Source organism: Oncorhynchus tshawytscha, linkage group LG04 (assembly GCF_018296145.1).
Source record: "Oncorhynchus tshawytscha isolate Ot180627B linkage group LG04, Otsh_v2.0, whole genome shotgun sequence".
NCBI classification, from domain to species: domain Eukaryota; kingdom Metazoa; phylum Chordata; class Actinopteri; order Salmoniformes; family Salmonidae; genus Oncorhynchus; species Oncorhynchus tshawytscha.
Genome location: NC_056432.1, coordinates 62,333,750 through 62,353,746, shown reverse-complemented (window position 1 = coordinate 62,353,746; position 19,997 = coordinate 62,333,750). Strand labels below are relative to the sequence as shown.

The window sequence follows — 19,997 nt, the reverse complement described above, 5'->3', positions numbered from 1 at the left end:
CATGACAAAAAAAAGGGAATAATCCATGTTTAAATATCTTTATTGATAACAAAAGTAACATAATTAAGAACAGGCTATTTCACAGCATTCTGTCAGCCATTAACGAGCAAGAGGTGAGAGAGCAGTATAACATCTTTGTCCATCTTTGGATACTTGAATCTCAGTGCAACTACAGAAGATATGCCTTCACATTTTTCTCTCTTGTCCAAACTGTCAACATTCAATTGGCTCATAGTAGTTTGCAAAGTTATACATACAGTACATTCAAATTAAATATTGCATACTCTGACCAATAGAAAGGCCCGTTTTCATTCAAATTGAAATAAAACATTCACACAGATATTTCAAGCAAATATCATACAGTGCATACAAGTACAATGTTTTGTACCTACAGTGTCCACAACTGACTGCAGTGCCCTCCTTGCAACCTACTGCATGACATCCTGTAAAAAACGAGCTCACATGGAAAGGGACAGTGGAAATGTACCATTCATCACAGCTAAAGCAGTGTTCCAGCTCCAGAGATGAACACTGTCAGGTTCCGCCAACAGCTGGGAACGCCCATCACTAAGGCATGATGCAGTGAGTGTCGGACCTGTGAGTAAGTGCTCTGCAGAGTGAGCCAGCCTTAGTGCAGATGATGTTGCTGCACTGTAGAAGGAAACCCTTGTACTGTGGACATACATAATTTAGACACTAAGATGTAGTTGGCTCCTACTGCTACCTCTCCAAACTATTTTTATACTGTTAAAGACATGCTCCAGAACTTTGGCGACTAATAAGTATTTATTAAGCCTCCCGCTTTGGATGTGGTGTCAATGTGTAGTTCATACATGCATAATCTATTAGCAGAATTACTGTCTTACCTCAATTATCCATGAAATGCCTAGTTTGAAAGCAACTGCTTTTCTGGAAACTGTGCTTGGCCTACATATTCCTCCATGTGGGCCAGCCACTTAGGCATATATCTGCACATAGTACACCATTTTCAGGGACCACTTTGCCACTTGAGCACTACTAGCACACATGCAGCCAGAGAAACAAGAGACACACTTATTCATTCAAACCATTGGGTTTTTTCTCCCGTGAATGCAAGAGATATCGTTGTGAGGGTTGAGAGCTTACATGCACAGATTGAGCTAAATCCCATGTTATTGTGGTCACTCGGGTTGTGTGCCAATGGCCGCTTCAGTTTTCACTGCATCCACTAGGAAGCTGAGCTCATTGCACAGGGTCTCGTGGCGGTAGGCCATGCGGATCTGAGCCACATTGGTCCGCCGAATGTCGTTCCCCTCAGGTCCATCCTTCAAGTAATTGGCCCCAATAAAGTGCTTCTTCTCCTGCACAAAATGAGTCATACAGTATTACCAGAGATTGTATATCATGTACGCTCCGTAGGTATAACCACTCCATTAGATGGGGGACAGGGGAAGGATATTTCATGTTATTTTGCATTCATGTTATGCTGCACTCTTATAAAAAAGGTGTTATCTAGAACGTAAAAGTTCATTGGCTGTCCCCATAGGAGAACCCTTTGAAGTACCATTTTTGGTTACTGGTAGAACACTTTTGGGTTTCATGTAGAATCCTTTCCACAGAGGGTTTCTACCTAGAACCAAAAAGGGTTCTACCTGGAACAAAGAGGGTTCTCCTGTTGGGACAGCAAAGAACCCTTTTTTAAACCTTTTTTCTAAGAGGGTAGATATCAATGCCCAGGGCTCTACCTGGTGAGACAGGCCACTCTGCAGCACACTGTTCCTGGCAATCTCACACACATCACAGGTGCTGAGCTTCCACAGCTGGGCCGCAATGGCATACTCCTCCATCAGTGCCTCCTACAGACAGGACACACTGTCATCAAGTACTGTCCTACAAAACAGCTATGGAACACTCAGCTGGAGCTGATTTGAGCTACTATTTCTCCAACAGTTTACCTTGGTATAGTGGAACTGCATAGGATCATCTGTTGATAGAGACACACACAGCCCCTTGTGTAGGAACTCCCTGAGAGGGTTTTTGGAATATTCCAGGAACAAGCTGTTATTGCTCAGAGGAGACATGGCAATGGGCACCTGGGCCAGGTAGTACAGGTACTGTAGGACGGGGCTCTGTGGCAGAGAGAGACAGACACTCAGTACATACACACAGACTCACACATACCTCTCTGTCACCTGCTCAGCAGACACGGTGGATGCTAAAATGTTGGAAGTTGATAACTAGCTCCTGTCCCTGGCTCGGTTATATTCAGTGGCTGTATTCGCATGGAGCAGGCCTGGTAGACAGGGCCTTTGTCTGTGTGTTGGTTAGGCCCACAGATAGACAGGAAAATGAAGCAAACAGTGAGGCCTAAAGGGCTGAACACGGTTACTGCATTACAATGACTAGCATTTATACAGCGTGCTTTCATGTGAGAATATTAGATAGCTTTGCATTTCTTTAGGGTCATCTCATGACATCCACTATTCATGTGAGGAGCACCTACTGTATCACATGGGAGATCAGCATGAGAGTGCTCCACTCAAACATGCTGGGGAGTTGAGCAATTACAGTATATTTGATGGCAAATAAGTGTGTGTAGGCTAGAGTGTGTTGAGGACAGATGATGCAGGAATCAGTATGGTAGTAGAGGACCTTCTTGAGGTTGAGGCCGTGGGAGATGTTGTCAGCGGTGAGGAAAGCAGAGACCAGGTGGGTGATGGATCCAGCCTCCCCGCAGTGTGGACGGAACTGGAAGGTGCTTAAGCCTCGCTCTCTGGAAGAGACCCAGGGGAATATTCAGTGGTCGTATTGACACACACACACGTGTATTATGTAGGCCTACAGTAGCATCTTCAGTGACTTTGGAGGAGCTCCTTGACCATATGTGTATCAAGTGTCAGTGTGCAGCAGTTAGGACAGAGTCAGGCGCAGGACACAGAACTGAGTAAAAACATACTTTCCTTGAAAATAAAACAATAATTTCCACTCTGGGAAAAACCACACCAGCTCACAGATATCTTGACCACTTAAAGAACAAACCAGCATAAAACCATGTGGGAGTCGGAGGGTTAAATAGGGAATAAATTATAACGCAATGGAAACCAGGTGTGTACAATCAAGACAAAACAAATGGAAAAGGAAACGTAGATCGGAGGAGGCAAGAAAGCCGGTGACGTCGATCGCCGCCCGAACAAGGAGAGGCACCAACTTCAGCGGAAATCGTGACAATGTGCCAGTAATTCAAGTCTGTCAGAGACTGTAATTCTATTCCTTTGTATTATCATAGGGAATTTATTTATAGATGCGTTGGTGCATTACACTGTGCAGCAATGTAGCATGCCTGCAATCGACACCTGTTCTGCTCCCCTTGGTTGCCCTCAGGACATTCTGAAGTGCCTTACTGGAAATTCAATGAATAATAGCAACTGAACAATGGGTGTAACACCTACATTTCCCCTCAGCAGCATCAGCAGAAGGACAGTTGGAAGTCTATGTTTCTCTTGAATGAGATGTAATGGTTTGGGTCCATTACCAGAGGCCTGAGAGGGGCAGATATCAACAGGTACTTACTTCCTCAGATTATTGAGCACCATGATGTTGGCGTACATGTGGAAGAGGTAGTAGCTGTAGGGAGGGTTTTCATCTGCTGTCCACTGCTCAGGCTTGGGGCTCTTGTAGGAGAACATGTGGTCACTGTGCTTGGACTCATCATCCACACTGTCAAAGCCTGTCACCTGTACAGGAAGAATATGGGGTTGAATGGTGAATGGTTGACACTATCAGGATAGTTTTTGCAGGAAAATCTAAATTAATTATACTCACATATTTGAGAAATACATGTAGCTCTTTATGCTTCTGTGGATTGACTGTAGCCTCAAACAGAGGAAGGAATATGTTCTCCAACATCTTGGCAAAGTTCGTGATCAACTTCTTTGACTTGAAAATATCACTGAAAGAAGTGAAAGATTTTTAAGCATGACAAACATCTCACAACAAGAGGACTATCTTCCATAGTAGCCATGTTACATTCTTCCGCCTGTTGAAAGTGAAATGTAACTCTTTGCCTTCAGCCGTCACTCAGGCAGCAGCACTTACTAGATCCTGGGGACTTGGATGATCCACTGCATGTTGGTAGAGTGCACTTTGTGCTGGATGAACCACTTGGAGAGGCTGTCCCATTCGTCTGCAGAGCGTCCGTAGATGGACAGACGAGGCTCAGCATGCTGGTACTTACTCTCCTCTAGGTCATGGGACACTTCCTGTCAAGGGCAAGATGGGGTAGAAAGATCAAATAAATGAGAAGTTCTCTCATCTCCAAACACCATTATTCTGGGTCTCTGTCACCTCCTAGCCGTCAGAGTAACACATGTGCAAATGTGTTGCTGCTCATGCTGTTGCATAATAATGATAGCTTATGCAACATAACATGTGTTATCAATTTGAGAGAATCAGAATGTTTTCTGTATGAATGAACTATACCTTGATAATGCGTGCAAAGTACTCTCCATCTATGAGGTTGTCTGTTTTCAGGTAGATTTCTCTGAGTTCACTGGCCCCCACTGGGTTGTACTTGGAGTTGAACTTATCGAATCTGTGAAAGGTTTGTCTGCCCTGTGGGGGGAGACACACACAGAGATCTAATATTAGCTTATGATTGGTGCTAACAGATCTCCAAAACGAACACGTGTCTCTAGCTATAGTGTCACGACTTCCCTTCCGCCGAAGTCGGTCCCTCTCCTTGTTCGGGCGGCGTTCTCCTTGTTCAGGCGGCGTTCGGCGGTCGACATCTCCGGCTTTCTAGCCACCGCCGATCCACTTTTCATTTTCCATTTGTTCTGTCTTTGTCTTATCACACCTGGCTTCACTCAACCAATTACTTGTTTATTATTTAACCCTCTGTTCCCCACTTTGTGTTCGTGAGTGATTGTTTATTGTATTCGGTCTGTGTATGTGGGCCATTACTGTTGCCTTGTATATTTGGAATTTTTGAATAAAGTACTTTAATTACTCATATCTGCTGTCCTGCGCCTGACTCCCTACACCAGCTACACATAGGACCGCTACATATAGATATAACTGAACAGCTATGGTTACACAATAAATGTGTTTTATGGCATAACAGCTGTTCCTGTACAGTATGGATGATATACTCTTACAAAAAAACATGTCAAATTAGCATTCTGTTTTCAGATGTTGAACTTAAATCCACATGTTAACACCACCGTCGAACATGTGGGGAGAGAAACATATTTTCACATAACATGGTGAGGTGAAAATTGGGGTGGCAGGTATCCTAGTGGTTAGAGCGTTGGGCCAGTATCCGAAAGGTTGATGGATTGAAACCCTGAGCTGACAAGATAGAAATCTGTCGTTCTGCCCCTGAACAAGGTCCTTAACCCACTGTTCCCCGGTAGGCCGTCATTGTAAATAAGAATTTGTTCCTAACTGATATGCCAAGTTGAATAAAATAAAAAATGTGAAAAAAAAAGTTTAAATAAAATAAACTCAACAATCTACATAGAATACCCCATAATGGCAAAGCAAAAACAGTTTAAAAAAAACTTTTTGCCAATTTCTTAAAAATGAAAATAAAATAAATACCTTATTTACATAAGTTTTCAGACCTTTCGCTATGAGACTCGAAGTTGAGCTCAGGTGCATCCTGTTTCTGTTGATTATCCTTGAGATGTTTCTGCATGTCACGCCCTGGTCTAAGTATTTTGTGTTTTTCTTCATGTATTGGGTCAGGCCAGGGTGTGGCATGGGGTTTTTTGTATTGTGGTGTGTTTTGTCTTGGGGTTTTGGTGTGTATGTATTGGGATTGTAGCTAGTGGGGTTATCTAGCAAAGTCTATGGCTGTCTGGAGTGGTTCTCAATCAGAGGCAGGTGTTTATCGTTGTCTCTGATTGGGAACCATATTTAGGCAGCCATATTCTTTGAGTTTGTCGTGGGTGATTGTCCTATGTGTCGTTGTTCCTGTCTCAGTGTTAGTTTACACATGTATAGGCTGTTTTGGTTTTCGTTAAGGTCTTTGTTTTGTAGTGTTTGTTATTTATTCGTGTTTTACGTTCGTTATTAAACATGGATCGCAATCTACACGCTGCATTTTGGTCCGACTCTCCTTCACACCTAGAAAACCGTAACACTGCAACTTAATTGGAGTCCACCTGTGGGAAATTCAATTAATTGGACAGGATTTGGACCGGCACACACCTGTCTATTTAAGGTCCCACAGTTGACAGTGCTTGTCAGAGCAAAAACCAAGACATGAGGTCGAAGGAATTGGCCATAGAGCTCAGAGACAGGATTGTGTCGAAGCACAGATCTATAGAAGGGTACCAAAACATTTCTACAGCATTGAAGGTCCCAAAGAACAAAGTGGCCTCCATCATTCTTAAATGGAAGAAGTTTGGAACCACTAAGAGTCTTCCTAGAGCTGGCCGCCCAGCCAAACTGAGCAACCGGGGGACATAAAAACCCGATAAGAACCTGATGGTCACTCTGACAGAGGTCTAGAGTTCCTCTGTGGAGATGGGAGAACCTTCCAGAAAGACAACCATCTCTGCAGCACTCCACCAATCAGACATTTATGGTAGAGTGGCCAGACGGAAACCACTCCTCAGTAAAAAGCACGACAGAAGAAACCAGACACTGCTCAGCACCTGGCCAATACCTTCCCCATGGTGATGCATGGTGGAGGCAGCATCATGCTGTGGGGATGCTTTTCAGCAGCAGGGACTAGGAGACTAGTCAGGATCGAGGGAAAGGTGAACGGAGCAAAGTAATGAGGGATCCTTGATGAAAACCTGCTTCAGAGCGCTCAGGAACTCCGACTGATGCGAAAGTTTACCTTCCAACAGGACAGCGACCCTAAGCACATAGCCAAGACAACGCAGGAGTGGCTCCGGGACAAGTCTCTGAATGTCCTTGAGTGGCCCAGCCAGAGCCCAGACTTGAACCCGATCGAACATCACTGGAGAGACTTGTCCCTAAGCAATACCTGCGTTGTCTTGGCTGTGTGCTTAGGATCGCTGTCCTCCCCATCCAACCTGACAGAGCTTGAGAGGATCTGCAGAGAAGAATGGTAGAAACTTCCCAAATACAGGTGTGCCAAGCTTGTAGTGTCATACCCAGGAATACTCGATGCTGTAATCGCTGCCAAAGGTGCTTCAAGTACTAAGTAAAGGGTCTGAATACTTATATAAATGTGATATTTCACATTTACATAAGTAAATGTTTTTGCTTTGTCATTATGGGGTAGATTGTAGATTGATGAGGGGGGAAAAAACAATGTAATATATTTTAGAATAAAGCTGTAATGTAACAAAATGTGAAAAAAGTCAAGGGGTCTGAATACTTTCTGAAGGCACTGTATGTGAACACTTCATGAGAAAAATGACAAATAATTCAAATGTGCAGTTTCACATGTAAGAACTTCACATGTGGAGTTGCAAGTTCACATGTGGGGTTGAAATGATGTTATTCTGTTAACATGTTGCAGTAGCAATGTTTCCACCCCTGGAATTAGGGTGACTGCATCTAAAAATCCTAAATGCGTTACAAATTATGCGGGACATTCGCAGAACAGTGGACAACATTATTTCTCTTTTCGGGCATGTTAATGGATCACGTTCAAATGGCGATATACACTGAGTGTACAAAACATTAAAAACACCTTCCTAATATTGAGTTGCAACCCCCTTTTGCCCTCAGAACAGCCTCAATTAATCAGGGCATGAACTCTACAAGGTGTCGTAAGTGTTCCACAGGGATGCTGGCCCGTGTTGACTCCAATGCTTCCCACAGTTGGCTGGATGTCCTTTGGGTGGTTGACCAGTCTTGATACACACGGGAAACTGAAAAACCCAGCAGCAATGCAGTTCTTGACACAAACCAGTGAGCCTGGCACATACGACCATACCCCGTTCAAAGTCACTTAAATCTTTTGTCTTGCTCTTTCACCTCCTGAATGGCACACATACACAATCAATGTCTCAATTGTCTCAAGGCTTAAAAACTATTCCTTAACCTGTCTCCTCCCATTCATCTACACTGATTGAGGTGGATTTAACCACTGACATCAATAAGGGATCATGGCTTTCACCTGGATTCATCTGGTCAGTCTGTCATGGAAAGGTGTTCTTAATGATTTGTACACTCTGTGTAGTTCTGCTGTATGACAGTCACTGCCTGTTATTAAAGGGGCAATCCTTAGCGTCTACATCCATTTTTGGATTTATGAATTAATCATATTTACCAATATATTCTTGAAGAATATAAAATATGTTGCCTCAGTGCTGAGTGCTGAAGTGCGTAGCGCTTAAAAATATTCTGTCCTCGGTCTGAGTTGGTCTGTCCTTGGTTGCAACTACCGAGTTCCAAACTGCCTCTGGAAACAACGTCAGCACAATAACTGTTCGTTGGGAGCTTCATAAAATGGGTTCACCATGCACAAAGATCACCATGTGTAATGTCAAGCGTCGGCTGGAGTGGTGTAAAGCTCGCTGCCATTGGACTCTTGAGCCGTGGAAACGAGTTCTCTGGAGTGATGAATCACGCTTCACCATCTGGCAGTCCGACAGACAAATCTGGGTTTGGCGGATGCCAGGAGAATGCTACCTGCCCCAATGCATAGTGCCAACTGTAAAGTTTGGTGGAGGGGGAATAATGGTCTGGGGCTGTTTTTCATGTTTCGGGCTAGGCCACTTAGTTCCAGTGAAGGGAAAGCTTAATGGTCCAGCATACAATGACATTGTAGAAGATGCAGTGTTCCAACATCTAGTGGAAAGCCTTCCCAGAAGAGTGGAGGCTGTTATAGCTGCAAAGGGAGGACCAACTCCATATTAATGCACATGATTTTGGAATGAGATATTCGACGAGCAAGTGTTCACATACATTTGGTCATGTAGTGTATCATGGATGTACAGTCCTTGCATCCATAGCGTAGGGTAAGGATTTGAGAGTGGTTGCATTTCTCCAGCCCCAAACCTTGGCTTTTTACTGAAACTGTGGTGAGGAGACCCCTTTGTTCATGTTTCAATGAAGGATTGCCGCTTTAAACACCTAATAGAGTACTAGAGTTATATATTTTCACACGAGGGACAAATAAATGGAAAATTAACATATGAAACTTCACACGTGTCTGAAAAACACTTTTTTTCACATTTTTTCATTTGTGTTTCTTTGTAATGGTATGCATGATGGCAGGAGAAATAGATAGAGAGAGGGAGAGTCTTACAGCGTGTACATCCAGGGAGTCCACAGTGAGGTCATAGGGGTCCATGTTGAGGTGTTCAAACACCTCTCTGAGGGTCAGCTTCCGCCCACCCTTCTCCAGCACCACACGGTCTGCCTCCGTCTTGTAGGTGGTCTGGATGAAGTTTAGAAGGTGCTTCTGGGACATGCAGGCGGCTGCATGGATGTGTGTGTCCACCTGGGGAAAGAGACATCACAGTCGGAAAGTGGACAAATCAGATTGAGTCTAAATGGTGGACTTTCACTTTTTACATGACAAATGTAGCTTTCACCTTCAAGTGTTGGAACTTGCCTTTCTGACATTGTAGAAGTCTCTGTGTGGAACACCCTTCAGTTCCTTTAGCTCAGCCATCTCATTGAGCATTTCATGCAGGTAGAACTTTGAGCCCAGGAAGTTCAGGCGTCTGTGACAATAGGTCTTCCTGTAAAGCACATTAGTTATACAGAGACACAAATAAAGCTCCATTACACAGTGGTGAGTTCAGGAAGTGGTGGTCACTCACGTGGGTCCATCAACGATCATGGCCAGCACATGGCTGAGGTCTATGGCGAAGGTCTCCAGGTCAGGGTAGGGCAGGCTGCGGGGCCTGTTCTGACTTAGAGCCTCTGCATTCTCATACACATACACTATGCCATCTTTCGTCTGCAGCTCATAGCTCAGGTTGTCTGGGATATTCTCAATGCTGTAAGGGTCCTCCCCCTCCCTAGGGCAAGGGCAGACATCTGTGGGGAGACCAGTATGACTGACAGGGACTAATACAATGGACTCCACTTGTACAGGACGTTAAGAACACATTATGTACATATAGTTAATTTATGGGCACTGTTTGAGTGTACACTGAGTATACAAAACATTATCAACACCATGACATAGACTGACCAGGGAAATTCAGGGTGAAAGCTATGTTCAGTTATTGATGTCACTTGTTAAATCCGCTTGAGACAATTGAGACGTGGACTGTGTATGTGTGCCATTCAGAGGGTGAATGGGCAAGATGAAAGATTTAACTGTCTTTGAACGGGGCATGGTAGTAGGTGCCAGGTGCACCGGTTTGTGTCAAGAACTGCAACGCTGCTTGGTTTTCCACACTTAACAGTTTCCCGTGTGTATCAAGAATGGTCCACCACCTAAAGGACATCCAGCCAAATTGTCACAACTGTGGGAAGCACTGGAGTCAACATTGGCCAGCATCCCTGTGGAACGCTTTCAACACCTTATAGAGTCCATGCCCCAACGAATTGAGGCTGTTCTGAGAGCAAAAGGGGGGTGCAACTCAATAGTAGGAAGGTGTTCTGAATGTTTTGTACACTCAGTGTATACCTGGTAGAACCTCGTCCTCTTCCTTCCACGTCTGGTTCTCAGCACTGCGGAGGAACTGAGCGACGGTCCGGGGAAAGCGATGGTAGGCCAGTCTGGAGTACTTCTCCCTAATGAACAGGGCTTTCATCAGGGTTTTTGCTGCCTGTTCATAGTCCTCTACTGTGATCTGGGGAGAGGAGAGAGCTGTCATTACTAGTCTTCCCACATGGCTTTCCATTACAAACCAGCCGGGCTAGACAATCTGGATCCTGTCTTTCTAAAATTATCTGCTGAAATTATTGCAACCCCTATTACTAACCTGTTCAACCTCTCTTTCGTATCGTCTGAGATTCCCATAGATTTGAAAGCTGCCGCGGTCATCCCCCTCTTCAAAGGGGGTGACACTCTAGACCCAAAATGCTACAGACCTATATCTACTCTACCCTGCCTTTCTAAGGTCTTTGAAAGCCAAGTTAACAAACAGATTACCGACCATTTCGAATCTCACCGTACCTTCTCCGCTATGTAATCTGGTTTCAGAGCTGGTCATGGGTGCACCTCAGCCACGCTCAAGGTCCTAAACGACATCATAACCGCCATCGATAAGAGACATTACTGTGCAGCCGTATTCATCGACCTGGCTAAGGCTTTCGACTCTGTCAATCACAACATTTTTATTGTCAGACTTAACAGCCTTGGTTTCTCTTCTCCGATAGAGTTCAGTATGTCAAATCGGAGCGCCTGTTGTCCGGACCTCTGGCAGTCTCTATGGGGGTGCCACAGGGTTCAATTCTCGGGCCGACTTTCTTCTCTGTATACATCAATGATGTTGCTGTCGCTGCTGGTGATTATTTGATCCACCTCTACGACCCACCTCCAGACAACATTCTGCATACCTCTGGCCCTTCGTTGGACACTGTGTTAACTAACCTCCAGATGAGCTTCAATGCCATACAACTCTCCTTCTGTGGCCTCCAACTGCTCTTAAATGCAAGTAAAACTAAATGCATGCTCTTCAACCGATCGCTGCCTGCACCTGCCCGCCCATCCAGCATCACAGTTCTGACTTAGAATATGTGGACAACTACAAAAACCTAGGTGTCTGGTTAGACTGTAAACTCTCCTTCCAGACTGACATTAAACATCTCCAATCCGAAATTAAATCTAGAATCGGCTTCCAATTTTGCAAAAAAGCATCCTTCACTCATGCTGCCAAACATACCCTCGTGTAACTGACCATCCTACCGACCCTCGACTTCCGCGATGTCATTTACAAAATAGCCTCCAACACAAATTGGATGCAGTCTATCACAGTGCCATCTGTTTTGTCACCAAAGCCCCATATACTACCCAACACTGCGACCTGTATGATCTCGTTGGCTGGCCCTGGCTTCATACTCGTCGCCAAACCCACTGGCTCCAGGTCATCTACAAGTCTCTGCTAGGTAAAGCCCCGCCTTATCTCAGCTCACTGGTCACCATAGCAGCACCCACCCGTAGCATGCGCTCCAGCAGACATATCTCACTGGTCACCCCCAAAGCCAATTCTTCCTTTGGCCACCTCTCCTTCCAGTTCAAAAATCTCTGAAGCTGGAGACTCTTATCTCCCTCACTAGCTTTAAGCACCATGTCACGACTTCTGCCGAAGTCGTTGCCTCTCCTTGTTCGTGGGGGGGCTCGGCGTTCGACGTCACCGGTCTTCTAGCCATCATTGATCCGTTTTTCATTTTCCATTGGTTTTGTCTTGTCTTCCCACACACCTGTTTTCAATCCCATTCATTACCTGTTGTGTATTTTACCCTCTGTTTCCCCTCATGTCTTTGTCAGAGATTGTTTATTGTCAGTGTAGCGTTTTTTGTATAGGTGTGCGACGCGTCTTCGTACCCATATTTGTTTATATTCATTTTTCTTATTAGTGTTATGGAGCATGTTACTTGGACATTTATTAAAAGACTCCATTTTACACTCCGTTTGACTCTCCTGCGCCTGACTTCCCTGCCACCTATACACATATCTTTGACACACCAGCAGTCAGAGCAGCTCACAGATCACTGCACCTGTACATAGCTCATCTGTAAATAGCCCTTCCAATCTACCTCATCCCCATACTGTATTTATTTATTTATCTTGCTCCTTTGCACCCCAGTATCTCAACTTGCATATTCATCTTCTGCACATCCTACCATTCCAGTGTTAATTGCTATATTGTAATTACTTTGCCACCATGGCCTATATATTGCCTTACCTCTCTTATCCTACCTCATTTGCACATGCTGTATAAAGATTTTTCTACTGTATTATTGATTGTATGTTTGTTTATTCCATGTGTAACTGTGTTGTTGTATGTGTAGAACTGCTTTGCTTTATCTTGGCCAGGTCGCAGTTGCAAATGAGAACTTGTTTTCAACTAGTCTACCTGGTGAAATAAAAAAATAAAATAAAGAGTCCAAGTTCTCTTTTACAGATGTACCAAAAACATCAATATACACTATACACATCAATATTCACATCAATACACGAAAAGCTAAACACAATCATTACTGTCCCATTTCATTGCAACTCTTCCAGTATGCAGTGAAATACTGTATGAGTTGTGTCTGAACTGTATGCCACCTGCTTGGAGCACTTACACCAGCGCAGTAGTCTCCACTGATGGTGACCCTCTGGTACTCGGGGCAGTTCTCTGGAAGTGAGGAGCAGGTGGAGGAGGGTGAGAGGAATGGGGTCACCACAGAACGGGCCCACTCTGCAGTCACAGGGATCTGCAGGCCCTGCAAGGACGCTGACTGCGAACGGATCATCTTGAAACTCTTCTTCCTGGAAACCAAACATTCTTATAAACACTTAACACTCCAGTACTGAATTGATCAGCTAGTTTAGATTCCATGAGGTCCTGTGTTGTTGAGAGCCAGACTCACCTCTTGGCGCTCTCTTCTGAATGCTGCTCTGCCAGCTCTTTGAGCAGCTCCCTCTCCTTGGCCTGGTGCAGGCCGATGGGACAGTCCTCAGGGACGGTGAACATGGACAGGGCATCCTTAGTGTCCTCCTCCTTCAGCGCTGACGCGTACACCTTCTCAGCCAGCAGACGTGTCTCCTCATCCACCTCGCTCAGCGTGATCTTAGGGAATTGTCTCGGCATGTCTGTAAAAACACCAGGTGTAGCAGCTGAGTATAAACACTGTACAGATGTACATATACACATATACACTTTGGAGTTATGGAGGGGTTAGATTGGAGTTTTGGAGGGGTTAGATTGGAGTTTTGGAGGGGTTAGATTGGAGTTTTGTTATTGTAGGAGGTGGAGCTGCCACCTAATCTCTCCCCGGAAATAGCGGACATTTCCGGTGTTTCTATCCACTCAGAACTCAAATCTGCATTGTCATCACGACACCTCACTGTCATGACATCCCTCTGCTATAAGCATTGCTTTGCATATTCACCTAGTATTAAAGGAGAACTATTAGCACAATGTGTTAGCTAATATTAGATCTATTAGCATATATTCATTTATTTGCTTAGCAGAGTTACCTCGAGGCAAGGCAAAACAACCGCCATGACAGATTGACAAATTGTGGCGTACTGCAATCTCCTTTTGAAATGACTCTGGTAAGCGGATCCTTGAGCACTTATGACCGACATAAATACTGACAACTGATCACGTTACATCCAACATGCTAACTGTACTTGCCTCCGAGACAATATGCTATTTTCACTTATGACCTTTAGGGTCAATGCCAGGCTCCATACTATCCTCTCTGAGGACAACATAGAGACAGGGTCGAGAATGACATCAGGTTAGTGTTTATCTTATTCATAGACTGTCTGCTGAGTGAATTGTACTGTCAGAGGTCATCTTATTACCCCTGGGATTTAATGAAGTTTTAATTCCCAGCTGTTGCATCGTTCTTTTCATTTTTCTGAAGACCAGAGTATCTGCAGTGGTACACTCAGGCTGCAACGATGTTGTTTATACTGTTTCATGAACATGTTTGTTGGTCATGTATCAAGATGAGGCTAGGGACACAAATCTTGAGCTGGCAGATTACATTGAAAAAATCTGCTGTCATAAGTGGCTCAACGTGATTTTCAAAATTGAAAACTCGACTTATACAGTATGACTGCCATTTTGATTTGTCTCCAGACACATACCAGCTCTATTCCTTTCAGGTTTATGGTCCTAATCTTAATAACCTGTGTAACCGTGACAGTAACGGTTGTACTGTAGACTTTATAGCCCAGTGTCTGATTGTCGGTCACTGGTCCAATTACCACACTGTTGTCCCATTCAGGGACGTGTCTGCACCGACAGATCAAGTGACCAAACCGCGAGGAGTTTTTGATACCCCAAATGACATAAAACCCTATCCACACAGGCAGCACTGTGGCCATACAAACCTGGTGCCCCTGAGAGAAAAGCTCTGGTGTTATCAGTGACAGAGTAATGTCAAAGCTCTGTTCTGCCAAGACATTCCAAGAGGGATGCCATTCCTGCCAAAATTCTCTGCCACAAACACCCCACTGCTCACCCTAAGCCACTTCCAAGAACAGCTTTGTGGATCAAACTATCACCTGTCCACTGCCCACTGCCCACTGCACTGCAGACAGACAGACAGAGAGAGCAGCACATTACAGCAAAGACCACAGGTGAACTCTGAAAGCTGAGAGAGTTCTGTGAAGCAGCAGCATTGATTAATAGATGGGTTCTCATAAATAATTTAGCACCGCTTCTTCCTCTCAATGAATTGGAGTGCTGCCTCACTCTCACACACACACACACACGCACACGCACACGCACACGCACGCGCACGCGCGCACGCGCGCACACACACACACACACACACACTGTCTCTCTCTGTCTCTCTGCTTATACTGCTGCCTCAGCATCAGTTATACTTCATTTTCTCAGTCAGAGACACCCACAAGCCATCAGTATTCCTCCCAGAGTAATAGCCATCTCATTTCTATCACACATTATGAACTTTAACACAATCTCTCAAACAGCAACACAATAGTTTCCAAGGCTCTAGCTGCTAGAACAGTATGTAGTGTACCTTAACTCGTTATCATCTACGTGCCTTACCTTCCGGTCTGTTCACAGCCATCTCTCTGTGCTGTACAGTCACCACTGGGAGTCCTGATGATGGAGATCTCAGCTAGGATCACAGTGTCTCTGTACAGGCTCTCTGCGGTAGAGACTGGCTAACAGGCTGGTTGCCTGACTCTGACAGGCTGGCTGCGATGTGGGTCGATCCCACTCTGAGCCTGCCGTGGTTCACGACTGCGGTTCTGTTTTCTTTGAGTGTCCTTCTCTATCTATTTTAAGAAGCCAATGGCATCATGTCGACAGAGCCACTAATCCTTGGGATATGTCACAACTGGCTGTCAACAAAGAGAGAGCCCAGAGGCGAGCCACCGGCGCTCCCCTCAGCTGGCTGGGCTCACACACACTCACACACAAACACTCCTCATACACTCCTCTCCACCTTTGGGACAGTGATAAATCACAAGCTGGTAGCCGCAGCCTTCCTCCTTAAGTAGCCAGATAGCAAGCTATGCAGCCTTTGCAAGTATTGTAAACATTACCCAGGCAACCCTGATTGAGAGGACTGCCGCTGCGCAGCCATGCATCACTGCTTTGCCTCAGAGCCTCGACAGACCCACCCGCACACACTTAATCTCAGCTCTGACTGACCTTGGTTTAGGTGCATAGTGTTAGAATGAATAATTCTGCTGTTGTTCTCTGGCATCATGTCAGTCAGCTGATGGGTAATCATCCTCAGTAAAGGATCAGACCACCTCACACTCTAACATCGCCCAATTAGAATAGGTGATGACAAAACAGTGACCCACAAACCCATGTTTACCCATGCACACACTGTCCTTCATGTTCGTGCTCAAAGCTGCCATTTTGAAACCATATAGGACCCTCTACCCTGATCTGTGTGATTTCAGTCCAGGCGGATCCTATCTGACACTGGCTTCGGCAGAGACACTCACATAGCTTGTAGTGTATGCTGTAAATACATGACATAGGACTCCATTCCCTACCTGGTATTGGTGTTGTTCAGCGTTCCCAGTAGAGGTCCAGAAAGAGAGATGTAGGGCAGATTAAACTCAGTGTTGTCGATAAGGTCCTGTTGTTTCCCCCAATGGACAACTGCTGCAGCTCTGATTACCCCCACATGACTACAACTCACATCCCAGCTGCCTGTCCAACCCCTCGGCTCAGACACACACACACACACACACACACACACACACACACACACACACACACACACACACACACACACACACACACACACACACACATTCCAACATACAGGTCACAATGTTAACAATCCGTGTTTATTTTTACCTGGCCTGTTGAAGTTGAAGGTCTAATGCCTCACAGCAGAATGATTTACAGTATCTTTGGACAGCAACAATGTCATTCAGCTTGCTCTATATTTCATTCAGAGCTTCATTACATGGAGAAATAATGTTGTTCTGCATTGGAGCTGACTTCCTATTATTGATATGCACATCTGGTTTTGGGAGCATTAGATCATGTGACCGAGGGCATTTCTGCTGCAGCTCCATAGAGATCATTACAGGAGATTAAATGTAGGCACAGACACAGTCTGATCTCAATGGTTCCCCTCTGCACTGATGTACTTAGTGGGATGTGGGGACTGAGAGACAGAGAGAATGAGAGAGAACTGAGCCATGATCATGTTGAGCTATGTTGTTCCAAGCCTCTGTACGTTCCAGGAAGCTCCTTTGAGTTTGCAAGTGGCATTTTGATACCATGATGTTAGCACATTGGAGCAAAAAGGAATTTGAGCATCTCCTGAATGGGTTGTTTCTTAATGGTCTGGTCATTGTATCCCTGCTATCTTCCTGGCTGTGTTGGATCATTTACCGTAGTGCTCCCTGTCTCTGGGCAGCCATTAGTCATTCTCTTGCCTCAAACACAGCTGTCACACACTGTTTTTATCATGTCCTCTCTGGGCTCTCTCAGACACCCGCCTGTTGTCACTGGTGGGGGTCCAGTCCTGAATTACTGTACCTTCTGTCAAAGACACCTCTATAAGAGAAGATCAACTACATCTCTGTCAGTCTGTGTATGAGAAAGACACGTATCACCCTGGCTAAAGATATTTTAAGAGAGTACAGTACAGTAGGTCAACCTTTATGAGCACTGGTTGGAGTGGTGTTGTTTTATTTATAGGGCTGATGTCTACATGTCTGAGGGTCTACATGTATGAGTGAGAGAGCATGTGAGAGATTGAGTGAATGAATAAGCCTGAGAGAGGGAGAGAAAAGGAGAGAGGGGGAGGAGGGTGAGAGCAAGCTTACCGTTTCCCAAGCAGGGGCTTGACTGCTGCTTTAGCAGAGGGGTGTCTCCTCTCCTCATCTTCCTCACAGTGTTTGGGGCTGGGAGAGAAAAACAAAACAGTGCAGTCATGCACGAGCGCAACGCAGCTTTACCCAGAGTGTTCCTCAGACACAATTGGATGGGCCCTTAATGCATTTACATTAGTCTCATAGCGTTGACAGATTGATGCTTATAAACATACAAGTCATTTATCACTTTGATATGATCTTAGACAGAGAAACTGGAGAAGACAGCAAGTTGCTGAATCAGTAAGAATATGTAAGAAACACAATGCACATTCAATATGTAGCATCAACATATCACCAACATATGTCAATGATCCATCATTTGAGTCTTCGTGAGATACAATAACATCTTTAGACCATAGCTGTTCACTCACCTCCTCTGTCGCCGTGCCTCCGTACCTTCTGCAGTCAGGCAGACTATATGAACTCTGGAAGTTCCCTGAGAGAAAACCCTCAGTCATTATCTGCTCCTGTGGTGGTAAGGAGATAACTCACTCATCGCCCTCCAGTGCACAAGACACCATCCTTAACTCTTTCACTGCTGCTGCATAGAAAATGACATAAAGTAAAGTGTTCATTCTTACTACTTATCCAGAATGCAAATGAGTATCAGTTGGTCATAACTCACACAGGTTACACTACCATTGTTGTCCTCTCACCGTCCCTCTCTGCATATTCTACTGCTGCCCCTCATTTTGGCAACTCCCTCTTCGGTCTGAGATAAAAATGAAAAAGAGGTGCTGACGTTTTGCAAAGAGCATATTGTTAAGCATCAGTACTTTGTGAAGAGTACTCTGTCAGCTGTAGACACAGAGGGCCCTCATGTGGAGGATTTGATATTGCAGGATATTAGGGTGAGATTAGCCTGGTCCCAGATCTGGTATCATGTCAACTCCAACTACGCCTAGGAGGCGATCCAGCTTTACCGCTGTGCCCTTTTCCGCCACAGGCCCTGTGGTGTTGATTTAGCCTGGCACTGTGCTGGATTACAACACTAATCCTCCCCTGCTCCACTTATCAGGGCACTTTTAGAGTTGACTGGGGAAGACTCACTCACAGAGCCATCGGTCTGCTGCTCCTGAATGACTGACAGACAGCAGGACAGAATGATATGGGCTTGTACTGTATGAATCTGCTCTGGGTTCCTCTAGTTGTCCTCCTGGGGTAGAGAAAAGCATGTCACAGTTGGCCAGATGCTTTACTGCTTCCATAACTAGAATGGAAAACTGCATCATGTTTCTATGTGAAGCTTGGGAAAGGAGATGGAGTCCCACCGATATGACTGTGGAAGTGATCTGGCTGCGTCCATAAACAGCATAGGTATGTGATCTTATCAAAGCCTTGTTGTATGCTGGTGTTTGGCTTCCCTGACAGCTTCAGACTGTGTTTATATCACACGTGCCATGCTGTGCTAACCAATTGATTACATTAATTTGGATGATTCAATTATGCATTGAAATCTCGTGATATTTAGTGGTTGACATACAGTATCTCCAATGACATTGTGAAAGAATGGCCCTCTTGTGACTTTGTGATAACTGTCTAAGAGGACCACAAGAATCACACCTCTTACAAATCCATGGGCTCTTATCAAGCATCTAGGAGGGCCTGGGAGAGTTATTATTTTGACTGATTGGAGACCTGCACTAGTCAGTTTGTAGACACTATCACACCATTGGATGATCCCTTGTGTCCCTATGGCAAGGCACATCTATCCCTTTAATTGTCTTCTCAGATTTTTAACAGAACAATGACAGGACCCGTGTTGAGTTTTCCTATGTGAGCAGTCGTTCAACTGACTGTAGAGCAGCGTATGGCAAGCGTCAGATACTGTACCCACCACCAGGTGGCAGAGTTGCCAAGAAAGAAGAGCGTAGTACCGTAGCGTCATATCCATACGTCTATTGATAGAGCGGAACCTAAGGCCTGATATTGTTGAAATAAATCCAAAGTGTGAGCTAATATGAACATGTGTGGGCAAGCGTATTGTCATGTATATTCTATATTCTACAGTACAGTATGAGACGTGTGATATTCCTTTCTAATGTACATTACAGTTATATGACGAATGACAGCC

General features: G+C 44.9%; 1 protein-coding gene across 3 annotated transcripts; it reads right to left on the bottom strand.

Moving 5' to 3' along the window:
- Positions 1-24: 24 nt before the first annotated feature.
- On the bottom strand, positions 25-18,448 carry ampd3a (adenosine monophosphate deaminase 3a). 3 transcript variants are annotated; one of them, XM_024418819.2, is made up of 16 exons: positions 18,295-18,448; positions 17,876-17,953; positions 13,453-13,675; positions 13,165-13,351; positions 10,556-10,721; positions 9,738-9,957; positions 9,527-9,656; positions 9,218-9,412; positions 4,459-4,590; positions 4,075-4,238; positions 3,802-3,928; positions 3,550-3,713; positions 2,632-2,752; positions 1,935-2,108; positions 1,725-1,835; positions 25-1,340 (listed from the first exon to the last, which is right to left on the bottom strand). In XM_024418819.2, the coding sequence occupies exons 2-16, from the start codon at positions 17,931-17,933 to the stop codon at positions 1,161-1,163; spliced, it is 2,352 nt and encodes a 783-aa protein (XP_024274587.2). In that variant the 5' UTR covers positions 17,934-17,953; positions 18,295-18,448; the 3' UTR covers positions 25-1,160. The 3 variants fall into 3 exon arrangements, with proteins under 3 accessions (XP_024274587.2, XP_024274589.2, XP_024274588.2); XM_024418821.2 differs by lacking the exons at positions 17,876-17,953; positions 18,295-18,448 and adding an exon at positions 16,583-16,726; XM_024418820.2 differs by lacking the exons at positions 17,876-17,953; positions 18,295-18,448 and adding an exon at positions 15,615-16,063.
- Positions 18,449-19,997: the final 1,549 nt, after the last annotated feature.